Consider the following 16,969-nt stretch of genomic DNA (forward strand, 5'->3'; position numbering starts at 1 on the left):
CCTCCAAGGGTAGGAGATACATGATGGAAACAAGCAGGGAGCAGGAGAGCTGAGAAGATCTGGGAATAAGCTGATCCATTCAAAGCCAAACAACTCAGCAAAAAATCACTGCACCCAATCACTCACAGATAAGAAAACATAATCGAATTCTCCTCTGCAATGGTAAAAATCAATCCATTTCACTGGCCTAGTCATGGCATTAGCCTAATGAATTTACCCAAAAGACTACTTCAGCATAAGGAAGGTGCTCTGAGGAAATCTCTGAAATCAATTAGCATGTCCCCACCACTGTCTACGAGAGTGAGCGAGCAGGAAGTTGTCCTGGCCCAGGGTCCAGGTGGAGGATGTAATTCAAGGGGAAGGGCAACACAGTAAGACTGTTTACTTAACTCACTTTGCCCCAGTCCCAGCAAGGTTTGCATGGTTGGCTTCCACAGACGATCTTTCATAGAAAGATGAGAGGTGCTGGCCACCGGGGTCTGAGCTGATCTGGAAATTATAGTTCTCACCAGAATCAACAGGCTGGGTTTACATCAGTCTCCCTGGTTTAACCAGGGGTCCCAAATGCTCTGACAAAAGACAAACTTCTGGGACTGAAACTCAGACTTCAAGAGTGTGGCCACCCTAGAGAAGACACTCGAGCAGGAAACAGCCTCGTCTCCGACGGAAAAGCCACAGCAGGGTCAACACTGTGGCAGGTGGGCAGTTACCCCCAAACCAGGGGCCAGACTGCAGGCCTGGGGCAAACCCCAGGCACCCCTTTCTACTGGCAACGTCACAAACCAAGGCTGCATGGTGACTATAAATGGGTGCCTGTAAGAGACGAGTGGGGGGATGAAAATCAAGGTCAGGTCTTTCGTAGCCAAACTGGGTAGGAACGAGGGGACTGATCTCCGTTAGGCCAGCAGCCCACAATACAGAGGTCGCACTTCAAGGGTGAACCCATCAGGCCCCACAACGCTTGGATTCCACAATGGCAGCATCAGAAGAGAACGATGGGGGACGAGCCCGCCCCACCCCAAATCCAGGTTCCCTCTTCCATCCTCTCCCTCATGCCATTTGTTTGGAGTCTCTTCTGACTTCCAAGGGTCCTGCTCACCGGCATCTGGTCTGTGTGGTGTGAACCCCCTCCTGCATCACTACAACCACACGTGTCTTGTAAAGTTTCCTTTGCCACTAGAAACCAGCCTGACACATCTTTACCTTCATTTAGGACACTCCTCTGTCAGAACCACCTCACACTGAAGAAGGCACGGAACCACGTCAGTCCTGTAACTATGAGAACACGGGCTCCTTGAGGACACAGGCCTTCCGGGCAGCTCATTCTGTGACGCACCCAGTGCCACAGGAGTTTGGAGGGCTTGTGGAGTCAGCATCACGTGGTGGTTAACAGAACATGTCTGGAGTCGGAGAATCATTTCACTGGGACGCTTGGAGCAAAGGGCTCCATTCCCACGCGCCTGCCCTCCTAAGTCAAGTTGAAGGAGTCGCAGGGGCTGAATGAGGTTCCAGTTTCACCGGCCCTCAGTGCCTGCTCTGTGTGCCAGCCTCCCAGGGGCACATCTCACCATCTCCACATCAGACCTCCACAGCGGGTTCTATCAGCTCCCTCCCAAACAACAAAACCCCACCATAGAAGCAAGTTCAAGGCAGGGCTGGGGTTCCTCCACTCCTGTCAGCCTTCAGTGGCAGCTCTCGAACACCTAGCTCGAGGTAAGTACTCAGAGCTCCTATTTGATGTTATCATTACTCATGGCTCTCGCCATGAATCCAGTATCTTCTAAGGAACCTCACAGGCTTTACTGAGGTCATGAATATCTTCCACAGGGGCCTGCAGGTTGGTTGGAAGACGCCCCTGGTGAGGCACACACTTAAAAAAGAAGATGAAGTGGTGGTTAGTGGGCTGTCAGCAGGCAGGAGAAAAGACGGCTGGCCTAAGGTAGGACGGGGACACACAAACGAAGAAAGATAAAGCCCCCACACGTATTCAAGCTCATGAAGGTCTCATTAATTATCACAGTTACTTATAACTTTGGTCTCAACTGCAGAGAAAACTCACACTTGGGTGATTCTATCTATAATCTCACTCCTTCAAGTGTGGTCTGACCGGCAGCATCATAGGCCCTGAAGAGGTGGTCAGAAATGCAGATCACTGGCTCCACCGCAGAACCCCCGAATCAGAATCTGCATTTTACCAGACCACAGGTGACTCACATCCACACTCAAGGTGAGGGAATCGCGGCTCACATCCCAGTTTCTTTACGACAGTACACCTTCCTGCCTGAACAACCCAGCTGTCCCGAGGTCTCTACCAGTGGTTCACACAGCCTAGAGAATGTCCCACCATTTCCCACAGAGGGCTGTAAAGGCTGAAGTCCTGCTCAGATAGAGCACTTCACCAGGAACGCCTGTTTTCCAATGGGTTATTTGGTTTGAGTTTCTCATCGGACCCACACTCCATTTTGTTTTTCAAGAGATCTTCATGTTGAACCAGAAAAGGAAATTTTAAGAAGCATCTTTTCTGGGCAGAGCTAGGCAGCACTGATACTGGGCATCAATCCACAGAGGTAAAATCAGTCACTCAGCAAGAGGAAGGCAGCGGGCCTTTAAGCCGACACCATGGCAGCACCATCTGTGGAAACGCTCGTTACCCTTCTAGCTCCAGTGCCTTCCCTTCAGATAGTCCATCATTACCTTGGCAGCGCTTTCCATGCCAAGGGTACCAAACGGCTTGAGGAAGGACATCAGTACCTTTAATGCCCATGGCAGGCTGTAAGCACTCCTGTAGTCTATTTTACTGCGTCATAAATGATTTCCCTGCATTTATTTGTCTTTTCTACCCTGGCAGGCTCGGCCTCTTAAGTCACTGAGGATGTCTCCTGTCCCTGTTAAAATTCCGGCTGTAAAACAGCCTGGCTCACCAATGACTATTGCCTGTCAATATTTAGGATGCCAAATCACAGGTGAGGGGCTGACAGCCTTCCCCACAGATGGAAAGGGAGAGGCTGTAAACTGACAATGTTTCCCACTCGCCTAATGAAGGCTCCGAGCATCTGGTGGCTCTAGCGGGGATCGATGAGGCGTCAATGCCACCGGAGCCACATTGGAGAAGAGGGTGTGCAGGTCAGAATACAGCCACGCAGACTGGGACCGGACAAGGCGCCACTGCGCTCTCAGTTTAATCAAAAAAGCGCCTCAACAAGAACAAGACGGTGCTGTTCTGAAGATGCTGTTTTATATAGCATTCATTCTCACCAGGACATATTTCTGAGTTGCAGTCAGTGGTCTTCAAGAAATTCATTCCTTTTGCCAAGTCTTTCAAAAAGGAAGGTATCAGAAGAGAGATTTTTCAAGAGCCAGACCCCTACTTTAGACACAACCACATATCACTGGTGTGTCGTGGGGACTGGCGCTAGAAGTCCATGTCAGGGGGAGGGCCAGGTGGGCTAACAGCACCAGAAATACCAAAGGGGAAATAAAGCTCTAAACTGTTACTTCTAGCTTCAAAGTCAGCCCCGAGGACTTACATAAAACAAGGTCCTTCTGGAGCATTCAACAAAAATGAGACATGCCAGAGCCCCAGGACCTTCTGAACATGATTATAAGAGTAAATCTGGGGCTGCGCAGAAGGCATGCCATTTACAAATCCAAGTGACAAACTCACCACTGACGTGCCTTCAGTATTTGCTGGTGGAAATTTTGCCAAGTTCCAAAACAGCTAGTTCAAGCCAATTCCCATCCTGTATCCTTCTCAGAGTCATTGGTCTACATATGGCAACAGAAAAAGCAGCCCATATTGCTTCTCCCTCAAACCTGCCGAGTTCCCATATGCAGACGACTGAATCCTAGAAGGCCAGGGAGTGACTGGCTCCAAGTCTAACGTAACTTTACTAGCTTCACAGGAGAACAACTCAGTTTAGCTACCCCTGCTGAAATGTTCACAGTAACACCTGGGGTGAAGCAACAGCATAGATGATATAGCCAAAGCCTCTGTTCTCACAGTCAGGTCAAAGTTAAGACAATGCTTTTTCCATAACAAAGGTAGACCCCCCCCACCAAAAAAAAAAAAAAACAGAGGGATTTCCACCAGCAGAGCGGAACTTGGGCGAGTAATTCGTGAAGATAAGCAAGACTGGAATGACAGCTGACCCAGGAATTTTGTTAAATAAAGCAGAAGCCCGATGCTGCAGTCACTGATAAAGGTCTACCATTTAATTTACCAACACCTGTTATGTACAGGGTCCTGTACTAGGCACTCATATTTCTAATCAGTTTTGTGGAATAAGGTATGATCAGCCTCATTTTATAGAGGGGAAAATAGGCTCAGAGAGGTTAAGTGGCTTGACTAAAGTCACACAGCCAATACAAAACAGAGCTATAACTATGACCTGCCATGTCAAAGACTGTCCCCTCACCCCTCTTTCAGCTCACTCTGCTCTGATGATGAGGAACTGACAGGAGTCAGCACTGGAGTGCCTTCCTCCCTCAAAGACCCCCTCAAATTTCCCTGGATCCTGTTCTGTGGTGCTTTCATACCTCCAGTCAGTTCCATCGTTAGCTTTTCATTTTCAATCATTTTCTTCTTTTCCTCTAGCTCAGCAATTAAGTTCTCTTTCAACTCAACCTTCTTGTCTTCAAATTCTTTCACTGCCGCCTTCTTTTCTTTGATGTAATTTCTTTCCACTTGTTCCGTCTAAGCAAAAGAGAAACATAGATTGTGGCTATATAACCCTGGGAGCCAGGGTCTGAACACAAAGCCTTGTTCTGTGCGTAAGCACCAAGAAAATACCTTTTCTAGAAATAAGAGAGACAGCAGCAGTCACACACCAACGAGCAGTAACAGGGTGTCTAGGAGCAAGCTTCCCAATGCATGCATGAAACTGAACCACATAACTTCTGGTTTTTATGTGAATCCCTCACTTGTAATCAGGTATTTCCCTCTCTTCCACATCTTATACTTTGGGGCTTGTATGTGGAAACAAAACCTAAGTTTCTCAAAAACAGTAAACAAACCCTTTTGAAGATACAACTTCGAAGGAAAATAGTATATTCCAGATGAAATACCTATATTCAAGATGAGTTATAAGATACCAAGACAGCCTGAGTTGCCCTATTTTTTGATGCGTACAGTAAGGTTAGATCCAGCAGTAAGATAAAGACCAACAAGAGGACAAGATCACTTATTAGGTGCCTGAACCCAGAGAGACACTCAAACAGTGAAATTATACTAAGTAAAAAAAAAAATGCATAAGCATCCATTTTCCAAATCTCATCATTTCCTGAAGTGAAGAACAAGGGGACTCCTGGTGGGTATGGCTATGGGTCGTGTGACCCTCTGGGCCATGACTATGCGTGTTTGTGCTGACTTCAGTCTCCAATAACGTAGCTGTGAGAAACCATGACCACTCCCCCACCCTCCCGCTTCGCCACACACACACTGGCCCCTTAGGAGCCAGCACATCACCCAAGATTTGGCCCTCATCACTGCCTGTAGGTCTGCACCTCACATGGAACCAGCACTCAGGCATCTGCTCAGTCAAAGATCTTAATCAGTCTTTCCCTCCCATCCGGAGTTTCAAAAGGATGAAACTGAGCTGATTCAGAGACCTGGCTGCTTTGAGGACCAATATAACCAACTATTAGGCCATTATAATTCAGTGCGTGCATGTGCGCTAATTTGCTTCAGCCAGGTCCGACTCTTTATGACCCCATGGACCACAGCCCAGCAGGCTTCTCTGTCCATGGGATTCTCCAGGCAAGAATACTAAAGTGGGTTGCCATGCCCTCCTCCAGGGGATCTTCCTGACCCAGGGATCAAATGTGCATCTCTTATATGTCTTCTGCACCGGCAAGTGAGTTTTTTACCATGTACCCCCAAACGGCTGTAATGTGAGATGAGAGTCAACAAGAAAGCAGTGAGGGGTGAGTATCCATCTGTCAAGCCCCTGGGATAAGCACAGGCTGCCCCACCAACAAACAGAATTTCTGAGCTGAGACCAAATGTCCTTTAGTCAAACAGAACCCTAGTTGAGGCTTCCAGCGGGCCTCTGCGAACCCAGCAGCTATGTCTATGTGGTGATGAAGGAAAGGCCACTGGGTTGGGAGAGCAAGATCCCACCCTGACAAAGATCCTGCAAGCCCAGAAGACCCGTGGTACTTACTTCCAGCTGGAGGAAGAGCTCTGAAAGAGAGAAAACATGCAATTAGATTCGCGAAGCTGTACCACCTTTCTAGAGAGTGACGTTAGGATTCATTTAGAAGCAGTAATTGCTTTCTGAGAGCACCGTTACACAGAGCACATGTTTCCATCAGTAAAGTGTGGCTACATGAAGAGGCAGGACTAGTTAAAATCTGGCCCTGAACAGAATCCGCTCTGGCAGCTCTACCCAAGGGCAAAAGGGGGCAGCAGCAACCAAGCTACCCTGGCAAAGCAAAAGTAAAGTTAGCCCTTCTTTCACTGAGCACACACCCTCAACAGTCCTAAGGGACAGAAGAAACAACTCAGTTAGTCCAGAAGCAGAGGCAATGTGGATGTTTTTAAAGCCTCGTGCGCAGGGCTCTCTGTGGTGAGGAAGGACATTCCCCGAGCAGAGGGCAGAGGCCCCCAGGCCTCCTGGGGCTCTGGCCACAGGCCACCCAGCCTCTGGTCACACCCCAGGCCTCCACCCACAACACCGTCCAGGCTCTAACCACAACTCCAAGTCTTAGATCTACTGCAGCCCCCTCAGCAGGGCCTCTTCTGAGGCCCCATCACCCACCAAGGCCCTCTCAGAGTGTCCACTCACAGGATCACCAACTATTTTAGCACCCACTGTGTGCCAGGAGAGTAGTGGCTGTTAACCCAGCAGCTCCCCCACCCCTAGACTACAAGGCCTCTGCAAACCCAGCAGCTAGAACAAAGTAAGTCCGTGGCTTCTCATCTTTTCTGGGTGACAGTAGAGCTGCTGCGAATGGTCCACAAAGACTGTCGGGGGGAGTAACACCTCCAGGGGATGCTGATCCCATCTGACAGGGTCTCTGTGCAACCCCAACCAGTCCCACCGATTCATCCACCCACAGAGGAGCACATATGCACAGTCACACAAAACTGAGAGCTTCAGTAACTCGGGATGAAGACCCCAACGTCAACCAACAACTGCTGAATAAGAAAATTAACTGAGGAAACAGACAAGCCAATCGCAATTTTCTAACCCTTAGAAGCTGCCATCCCGGCGGCACCAGGAAGCGTGGCGCACACGAGCCCCAGTGCACCCAGCCCCATATACTCACTCCTACGATTGCTGCACTCGCACCGTGTGAACGGGCCAGACGTGTGAGGTCTGCGCCATTCTGAGACATCACACCTGCACCAACAAGTCAAGTGACAATTAGCACTGCACTCAGAGCTGGTGGTGGATGTTTCAAAGCAGCCAGACACCAGACGCAACAAAAACAGGTGGATTAGCACTGCAGGAAATGTGCTTTTTAAAGCTCAAGATGCGACTGATTCAGGAGCTCTTCTACGTTTTCACCTGGGGATGGGTGTCGGGGTAGGGGGTGCTGATGAAAACCCAGAAGATTGAGAGTAGAGTTAAGTAAAACTTCCTTGGTGGCAGTGAATAACAACGTGCCTGCCAAGGCAGGGGACACGGGTTCAGTCCCTGGTCCAGGAAGATTCCACATGCCATGGAGCAACTCAGCCCATGCGCCACAACTAGTGAGCCTGGGTGCTGCAACTACTGAAGCCCGTGCACCTTAGAGCCTGAGCTAAACTACAAGAGAAGCCCCCACAGTGAGAAGCCCGAGCACCACACTGAAGAGTAGCTCCGACTCACAGCAACTGCAGAAAGCCCGAGCAAGGCAACAAGACCCAGTGCAGCCAAAGAAAAGAGAGATAAAAATATAAATAAATTAAAAATTTTAAATGAGTAACCTAAAAAAAAAAGAGAGAAATCAACATTCAACCTAGAGTCCTCACTTAAGAGAAGAGGCTCACAGCAATTTTCTTTCCCTCCTTGCATCTCAAACCAATTCCATGAGATGTTAGTATTCCTCTCTCCAGATGGGGAAACAGAGGCTCCAAGGGTAAACAGTCGCTTAGAGGTTTAGGCCCTTAAGGGCTGGGAGGAAGCCCTCAACCTGGAACCTCTGCCTCTGACGTGCTACCTCCTTTCCCTGCTAAAAAGGGACTCCAGGAAGAAGGCTCCAGGAAAAATGCCCTGAGGAGACACCTCAGGAATTTAGAATGAGGGGGTGGCAGTGGAGCGGGAGCGGAGCTGGGTCACCACGGAGGCTCTATCCCCCACTTTTCCTGCATCCCCCACACCCTGCAGCTCCTTTGCTGTGCCTTGGTGCACATGGACACCTGCTCACTGAAGGAAAGAAGGCCTCCATCGATAGAAAGCTGGAAAGTCAATGGCTCAGACAGCAAGAGAACGGCAACTCGAGGAGTGGGGTCCAGACCTCCTTTTGGAACCAGGCGCGAGTTTCACCTCTGCAGGAACAAGCACCATACTGGCCCAGAAAATGCCGGCCAAGGAGCTTCAAGAGTCACCACTTATAGAAGATTTCCCATAAGCACAGGGATCTGTGTTTACATGCTATTTCAACATTGATCACATCTTACTTTTCGTGTGACTCTGAGTCACGATGTTCCTTAACCTGGATATGTTTTTTAAGATCTTCTACCAAAGAAATGGTGAGTTTCCTAAAGTCAAGGACAAGGCATTTCATGGCTGTATGTCCTCAAAGAGCAGGGATGGAGCATAGGCTCAACACGTGTGTTGAAGGAACACAGTTCCTATGCACAACAGACCAAAACACAGCCTTTCCCTCTAAATGCTTCTGATACCATACTTGAGGGGAATGACATGAGGGCACCCTGTCTTCTTGGAAGAAAAGACCAGAAGCAGCAAACTTAAAAATGGAGTGAAGTGGGCAACAACCCTTTTCCACATCAGCTCCCCTGTCATCTGCTAAGCCAACTACACAGATGTATGAAAAACCGCACACGACCACGCTGGGGGCAGCACAGAGGGAGCCTGACCGCAGGGCACCTCCGAAAACAACCTCGACTACAGGCCACGCGCTGGCAAAGAAGAACAGTTCTACGCAAGTGCAGCTTTGGAGTCTCCCAAAACTCGCCCCACAATGGGATGTCTGAGACACATTTTGGAGAATGGCTCTTCTGGCCACAGTACGTCCAAATTGCTGAAAATCTGGATTAACCGGGTTTACTTCCAGTTTAGAGAGCCTCACCTGCATTTCGTATCCTCTCTTTGTACTGCTGATCTAACTTCTTCATCCTCTTCTGATATTCTTGTAATGTACCTGATAGAGATTCATAAAATAGTTACTGTGAAGATAAAACTGCTCTACACTTTGGTTCCTAAAATTATTTTCTAGCACCGACAGTGAATGTTTTAAAAAACATTAGAGGAAAACACTGTGAATAGGCACCCACGAACAGAACCATCTCGATTCCTGGGCAAGGCGCACAGCAGAAATCACCCCAATCATGGTTTTAAGACTCTCGAGCAAGTGAGGAGTCGAAGAAAGGAGCGGCCACCCACCAGGGACCCTCATCATTCGATGCTGCAGCTTTGGTCCATGGGCCTCCCTCTACTGAAGAAGCTCCTTCCCCCACAGTAAGGTCTAGGTCAAGGCCATCCAGTAGAACTTACTGTGCAACGGGGGAAACAGGCTATATGGAACCACTAGTCACATGGGGCAGTTGAACATGGGGCCACTAATCACATACGGCAGTTGAACATGGGGCTAGTACCAGCAAAGAGCTGAATTATTAATTTTATCTAGTCAAATGTAGGCAGCCACACATGGCTAGTGACAGACACTACAGCACAGAGCCTGATCAAGTGGCTCTTCCCGGAAACAGCTAATGAGGAGGGTCCCAATTCGTGTGGGAAGTTGCTTTCTGATGACTGCTTCAGTGGGATACGTTAATGGCACCTTTTTCACAATTCCTCACTCAACCCTGCCAAGCACACCTTACAGACCTGCTAGAGGGGGCCATATTTCTTTCTCTGGCAACACCTCCTTTCCCACAGGAAGGAAAACTAAAACAGAGACACGCGATCGCAAGTCACAGGAGTGTGTTTCACTCTGCAGGGGAAATCAAGGTTTGCAACCACTGGCCCTGAGCTGTCACAGGGCACCCGGATGAGCTGGTTGCTCCTCACACACAATCTCACTTGCTTCCATTTTCTTCATTTCACAGAACAGAAGATAAATTAAGGAGGAGACAGTGATGTGCCCAAGGTCAAGTTTCTAGAAAGTAGTGAAGGTGGGATTCAAACTCATGACAGGACTTGAGAGCCTGTGCTCTTCCCCCGGTGCTAAACTGCCTCTAGCAGCAAACAGCCTTCAAGAAGGCGCACCCCACCTGTCATTTATGAAACAAAGAGAGCAAACAGGGGATGACCCACAGCTCATTAGCATCTAGTTTAGAAAGAACAGTACAATTATATTTATTCTTGGTAAAAGCATCTCTTCTAAAATCAGCCAGCTTTTGGCATGGTGGTTTTCAGTACTTGCTCTGCAGGCCTTCAGTGAGATTTCAAAAAAGTCTGAAAATGGCCACTTTAATGACAGCTAAGATCAACCAAACCAAATTTTAAATCACGCCCGCTGAGAAGTGAAATACACAGATTTCAAAGGTGTGTAATATTAGGAAGGATGTTTAGAAAAGGATGAAATCCCACACCAACCTTCCTGCAGTTGTTGCAACTGTCTCTTGAGAGAAGCCAGTTTATCCTGATACATCCTGTTTAAAAGAAAAGAAAAAAAAAGCCACACTCAGAGACAAAAACAACCAATACCCAAGTCCACAATCTGCACACAGAAACTGCCTGGGTTTTTATGGGAATGTCATTAACGTCCTTTAGTGAGAGAGAAAATGAAAGCCTGCTGGTGTTTTAAAATATGCCCACAGCTAAAGGGATCAGAAAGAGATAAGGCTTCTGTGTTCTTGAAAGGCAGGTACTCCTGTGTTCTCTCATCTTTAGAGAATCAGTCTAAAATCCACATATGAAGACACACAAATTTTAATAAAAATAACAATAATAATGTGTTAAGCAAGAATATAAAGAAAAATTGAAAGTGTAATGCCATTTTCTTCAAGATTCAGAAGGGTAACATACACACAAAAACATAAAAAGCATTAAACACGGCTCTTATATCAACTCTGAAATTAGATTATAAACTAAAAGGAGTAAGATTATGCCTCCAACCACATTTTTCTGTATAGATAGCACAGCTGTATAAGCACTAAGTTAATAAACCCTCATGTCGTTTTTAAAAACACTACTCTTTTATGATCTGAGAAATAACAGCAATTCAGTGACCAAAGTAAAAATGCAGATTTGCAGCCCCAGAAGGGTAAGAACACAGCACACTGGAAGCAAAAGAACTTGGCATGTTACTTCTCCCCGCCTCGCACTGAATGGATCATAGGCAACTGTGCATCCTGGTAAATCTGCTCAAACTGTGAATGCCACACATAAATTACATTTCAGCCATATTTTTGCTTTTACCTGAAAAACACACTCAATTTCACCAGAACAAAAAAGACTTGCAACCCAAAAGAACACCGTCCAACAGGTAACAGGAAGGACAGCCTTATGACTGCTCAAATAAGCAATGCAAATACAATCCATCTGTCTATAGGCTGAGGAAGAATAAGAATCTGAGAATGACAGGGAAGCCCAGATTCTTTTAGGGAGAACTCTGATGTACTTTCAGTGCTTTAAATTTAATTAAAATTACTTTCACCATCATCAAATATTAGGGGGTATATTCACTTAAACATGCTTAGAAGAGGGAAGAGATAGGTAAACTGCACACAAAAAGCCAGTATTTGGAACCCAGTGTTTTAAATTGCCCACCACAGAGTGTGACAGACGACGCCTTTGAATCCTTAGTCTGCCTTTAAAAGAGAATATTACTAGATTCAAGAAGTAAACAATAAGAAAATTCAGATTAGGGAAGAACACAGGTATGGAAAAATACATCTCAAATGGGTCCAGGTAAGTCAGTAACAAGCCTGGAGAGAGGTCAAGTGAAAGATTAAAAAAAAAAGCCAGCAGCACAGTTTCACAGCTAAAGTTGTGAGAAAAATCACATAGATTATTAACGCCGTTCTCCGTTCGACCCTGGACAGATTTAGCTGAGTTTCCCCTTTATATTCCAAAGCTTGAAAGGGTAACAGAAAGCAGAGGAAGGTCACAAAATATTTGCATACGAAAACATTCCCTAAGGGAAAGAATGTAGATTATCTAGTTTAAAGGTAAAGAATTTGAGGGCTTCCCTGGAGAAGGAAATGGCAACCCACTCCAGTGTTCTTGCCTGGAGAATCCCAGGGACGGGGGAGCCTGGTGGGCTGCCATCTATGGGGTCGCACAGAGTCGGACACGACTGAAGCGACTTAGCAGCAGCTGATAGCTCAGTTGGTAAAGAATCTGCCTGCAGTTTAGGAGATTCCAATTTGATTCCTGGGTCAGGAAGATCCCCTGGAGAAGGGATAGCCTATACATTCCAGTATTCTTGGGCTTCCCTGGTGGCTCAGCTGGTAAAGAATCTGCCTGCAATGCAGGAGACCTGGGTTTGATCCGTGGGTTGGGAAGATCCCCTGGACAAGGAAAAGACTACCCACTCCAGCATTCTGGCCTGGAGAATTCCATGGACTACTTAGTCTACGGGGTCACAAAGAGTCAAAAAGACAACTGAGCAACTTTCACTTCACCTCAAAGAATCTGAAAAGCCAAGGCTAGATTCTCAAAATACATTCCACAAATATTTATCAGACCTGTGTTATGCTCTCTTGAGTGTTGGATAAGAGGGAGTGCTTTCAGTTGCTCTGAGGTGTGGCTCCACCGAGGCTTGGGTGTGGGCGCAGGGTGAGCGCAAAGGGCACTAGAGCAGGAGTCAGGGGCCTGGCCTTGCTCTCCAAGCCTGGTCTCCCGCGCTCTCCAGTGTCTACACGCAGCCCTGCCTTGGTCAGTGCTCAGTGCGGTCACAGCCACCTGAGAACCAAGGGCCTGCGAAACACCACTGCCCCTCTCCAAGCAACGGTTTCCCTTAGAAAAGGGGGTGGGGGAGGGACCAACGCGCCCCCCTTCCGTCCTCCATGGTCTTCTTCCTCTGGGACAGCTTCCTCCAGGTTCTTTCTAGCCTAACCCTCAAAAGATTCTTATCACAGGAAGACTAGGTAAATGTGACAAATCTAAAGGGGGGAAATTGCACCCACATGCATGGTCTTTGGAAGCACTATGTGAAAACCATTGTTACACCAGGCCACCATTAAAGATGCCCTTGTCAATTCTGTATTCCAAAGAAAAAACGTAAAAAATCATACTCACTGTTCCTTCATTTCTACATAGTCTTCTTCATCATGCTTTGCCAGGTCAGTTTCACTAGCATCCTCAGTGTCTGAGCAAAATTAGGAAATAAGGGTTTGTTAAAATCATAAATCACAGAGTTGGTATCACTTGATATAGTGACACTTGACAGACTTCTGAGAAATGAATTTCTACTCAATGCAGACCTGCATGAAGTCATCAAAGAAACAAGAAAGCACCATTTCCAACTTGTATACAGCCAGACTTATAAAAAGAGCTTGCCTTTATCTGAACTGCAGCCAGAGAACGGGGTGCATCAGACACAGCTGGTCACAGTCAAGGCTGTAACTGGCAGAAACAACACTGGCAGTTCAGGAAAAGGAGATGTGGGTGTAAGACTGGAAAACTACAAGCAGCAAGCTTTGCTCCTACTCCAAACAACCTAATACATGCATCCTCTTTTGGTATATGCCCCATTTGAATCCCTATGAGATTTTACATCATATATTTCAGGGGGCACAGTGGTAAAGAATCTGCCTGCCAATGCAGGAGACTCAAGAGATGGAGGTTCGATCCCTGGTCAGGAAGATCCCCTGGAGAATCCACTCCAGTATTGTTACCTGGGAAATCCCATGGACAGAGGAGTCTGGTGGACTACAGTCCATGGGGCTGTAAAGAATCAGACAGAACTGAGCAAGCACATATACAAAGGAGAATCCAAACCAACTAAAGGAACTCTAACTACAGAAATATTTTCAAAGGGAGAAGGAAGGGGACAAGAATATTAAACAGAAACTGTTTCAGAAAGCTAAACAGTTTTTAGAGTAAGCAAATGGCTGGAGTGTCTACCTAATTTCAACAGTCCTATTTGAGGGGGAAACGAAAATCAATTTTTGCTTCACTGCTCCCCCTTGTGGGCATTAAAAGCAATACAAGGGATTCACCTTCAAATTCTCTGGTTAAGCCTTGCCTTCAACCATAATTGTAGCAAGTTCCTTCAACTTTGTAACTGCACACACAGCTGCCTTTTTAAAGCCTGCTGCAGATCCAATCCTCCATCCCACCTTTCCTCCCTCCTTCAGTGAAGGAGCCTACCCTGAGTAGTACCTGTCTGCCACTCACAGTGAGATGATTAATAAAACATACTCCTGATTCCACACAGCTGCTCTAGCTTTTGCTCCACCATGCTATTTTGAGCCAGACCAGTCCACCCAAATGTTTCTCTTTATCTCTCTTCTTTCTTCTCTCTTGTCCTTTCAAAACTTCTTCACCTTTCTCCTCCTGCGGCCAGCTCCTTCCTCAGTTCCTCAAAAAGTGTTCCTCACACTTGCCAAACTTCAGTAATGATAATATAGACTGTGGGACTGAAAAAATAACACCTGAGCTGCTGCTGCTGCTGCTGCTGCTGCTGCTATGTCGGTTCAGTCGTGTCCGACTCTGTGCAATCCCACAGAGCCCACCAGGCTCCGCCATGGGTTGCCATTTCCTTCTCCAATGCATGAAAGTGAAAAGTGAAAGTGAAGTCACTCAGTCGTGTCTGACTCTTAGCGACCCCACGGACTGCAGCCTACCAGGCTCCTGCGTCCATGGGATTCTCCAGGCAAGAATACTGGAGTGGGTTGCCATTGCCTTCTCCAACACCTGAGCATCATTAAGCAAATCCGTACCTTCTGCTCCCTGAGCGTGTTTCCCCAATGGTAAACACTGAGTATTTTTATCAAGGACCAGTTCACATCCTTTAAGCCAGTGTGTGTGCTTAGTTGCCAAGTCCTCGCTGGCTCTTTTTGCGACCCCATGGACTGTAGTCCACCAGGCTCCTCTGTCCATGGGATTTCCCAGGCAAGCAAAATGGAGCGGTTGCCATTTCCTTCTTCAGGGGATTATCCCCACCCAGGGATCGAACCCGTGTCTCCTTCTGTATTGGTAGGGGGATTCTTTACAACTGAGCCACTAGGGAAGATCTGCTTTAGGCCTGAAGCTCATTTAATCCTGGCACCTACGCCAGGAAGCAGGTACTACTGCGAGCCCCACTGCTGTTAGAGAAACTGAGACTCACAAGCTTAAGTAAATTGCCTGATATCATTAAGCTGGGTTCATTGAGCCAAATTTAGATCTAATTCGATCTGGTGGATCTCAGGTCTCCTTTCAACCAACCTGTGAGCGGGGCTGCCTTAAGCATTTTCCGGGGGGGCGGGGGGCGCGTGGGGGGCGCGTGGGGGGCGCGTGGGGACACTTTGGTAACTAAGAAGCTAAACTGGGCTTTTGCTCAGATCCTCTCAGGAACTAAAAGGCGAGGAGTGCTCAATAGACCCAATGAATGGCGGCTTTCACTCCGACCGGTGAAAAGCTGAAGTTCAGAGACAGCTGGGAGGAGACGAGCAGAACCTTAAAGGGACCTACAAGCTCTGATAACAGCTCCTTAAGACCCTTCTCCGCGTTAACTGTCGGCAACCAAGTCCTCAGAGGTTCCCCCTTCCCCAACACAGGTCGGGGGAACTTCCGGGAGCCGCGCTCCTCCGGGAGGCCCCTCCAGCCGACCCCCAAGGCCCAGAAGTTGTCCCCGCCCCGCCCCCAGACAGCCCCACCCCTTCCCGCAGCCGTCCCACCCCGGCCCGGGGCTGCCCAGCCGGCGGGAAGACGGACCTTCGTCCGACTCGCGGCCCCGGCAGCTGCGCTCGTCATCCTCGGCGCTCTCCAGTTCTTCGTCCTCCTCCGGGTAGTACTCCGGGGCCGGCGGCGCTCCAGCCGGGGCCGGAGCAGGCGCCAAAAGCCCCGCAGCACTCATGTCGCCTCCGCCCGAAGCTGAGCGTGCCCCCCGGGAACCACAGCCACCCGCCCTCCAGGCTCTACGTCCGCGTCGCAGCGCCTGAGGGAGCCGCCGACTCCCAGAGCCGGAGCGCCGGCGACCCCTTCCCCGTCTTCGCCAAGCCCCGCCCCGCGCGCCCGCTCTCGGCAACGGGGGCCTCGCGCCTGCGGCAACTTCCGGGTCGCGAGCTGCCTGACGACCGCCTGACTCCGCCATCCTAGAGGGAGTGGCGAGGCTGCCGGTCGCCCTCTTCGCCTTAACGCCATCTCCTTCATCGCCGTCTTTAAAATCCTCGACGGGTAGAGGGGAGGGGCACAGACAGGCTCTCGAGTTAGGCAAATTCTTGGGCAGGCCGGACCGCGGCTAGGACCCTAACGCTCAGAGGCACCTACGGAAACAGCCACCAGGCGGCGCCTGGAGCCAAAACCAGAGATGCTTTTTTAGGGACTTGGGAGGCAAAGGGTTCCCAGGGCTCTCCTACGTAGGTGGAGGTGGGCCTCTTACTTAAACAGGTGAATGGTATGAACCATCCTGTTTATAGGTCGGGAAACCTAGACATTTAGAGTTTGAGTGATCATCCGGAAGAAAAGGAGCCCAGCTCCTCGTCTGACTGCTTAGAGCTTTTGAAGAACTAAAATGAAAACGAAGATGCCATGCTGGAGCCAGCAAAACTGTATCTTCCCAGTCGGTGGGAGGACTTTCCGCTTGTGTAGGTTTGCTCAGTACGGTATTATCTCGATTTTACAGATAAAAGAGCTGTCAGTTTCCTTAAAAAAAAAAGGTAACGGCCAGCCTGCTTTGTTTAGATTGTCACCCCTAGGTCCTCTCC

The 16,969-nt window shown here is 48.5% G+C and overlaps 1 protein-coding gene across 1 annotated transcript in view; it reads right to left on the reverse strand.

The window, feature by feature from the left end:
• The window catches only part of SUDS3 (SDS3 homolog, SIN3A corepressor complex component), a 37,078-nt gene extending 20,822 nt beyond the window's left edge, over positions 1 to 16,256 (reverse strand). Inside the window, exons 1-6 of the mRNA XM_015101645.3 lie at positions 15,978 to 16,256; positions 13,356 to 13,425; positions 10,707 to 10,762; positions 9,238 to 9,309; positions 6,162 to 6,181; positions 4,537 to 4,693 (exon numbers count right to left, since the gene is read on the reverse strand). Of these exons, the coding sequence (XP_014957131.2) occupies positions 4,537 to 4,693; positions 6,162 to 6,181; positions 9,238 to 9,309; positions 10,707 to 10,762; positions 13,356 to 13,425; positions 15,978 to 16,119 (517 nt within the window). The 5' untranslated portion in view covers positions 16,120 to 16,256. The remainder of the gene's footprint in view (positions 1 to 4,536; positions 4,694 to 6,161; positions 6,182 to 9,237; positions 9,310 to 10,706; positions 10,763 to 13,355; positions 13,426 to 15,977) is intronic.
• Between the last annotated feature and the right edge of the window lie 713 nt (positions 16,257 to 16,969).

Source organism: Ovis aries, chromosome 17, assembly GCF_016772045.2.
Source record: "Ovis aries strain OAR_USU_Benz2616 breed Rambouillet chromosome 17, ARS-UI_Ramb_v3.0, whole genome shotgun sequence".
Lineage (NCBI taxonomy): Eukaryota > Metazoa > Chordata > Mammalia > Artiodactyla > Bovidae > Ovis > Ovis aries.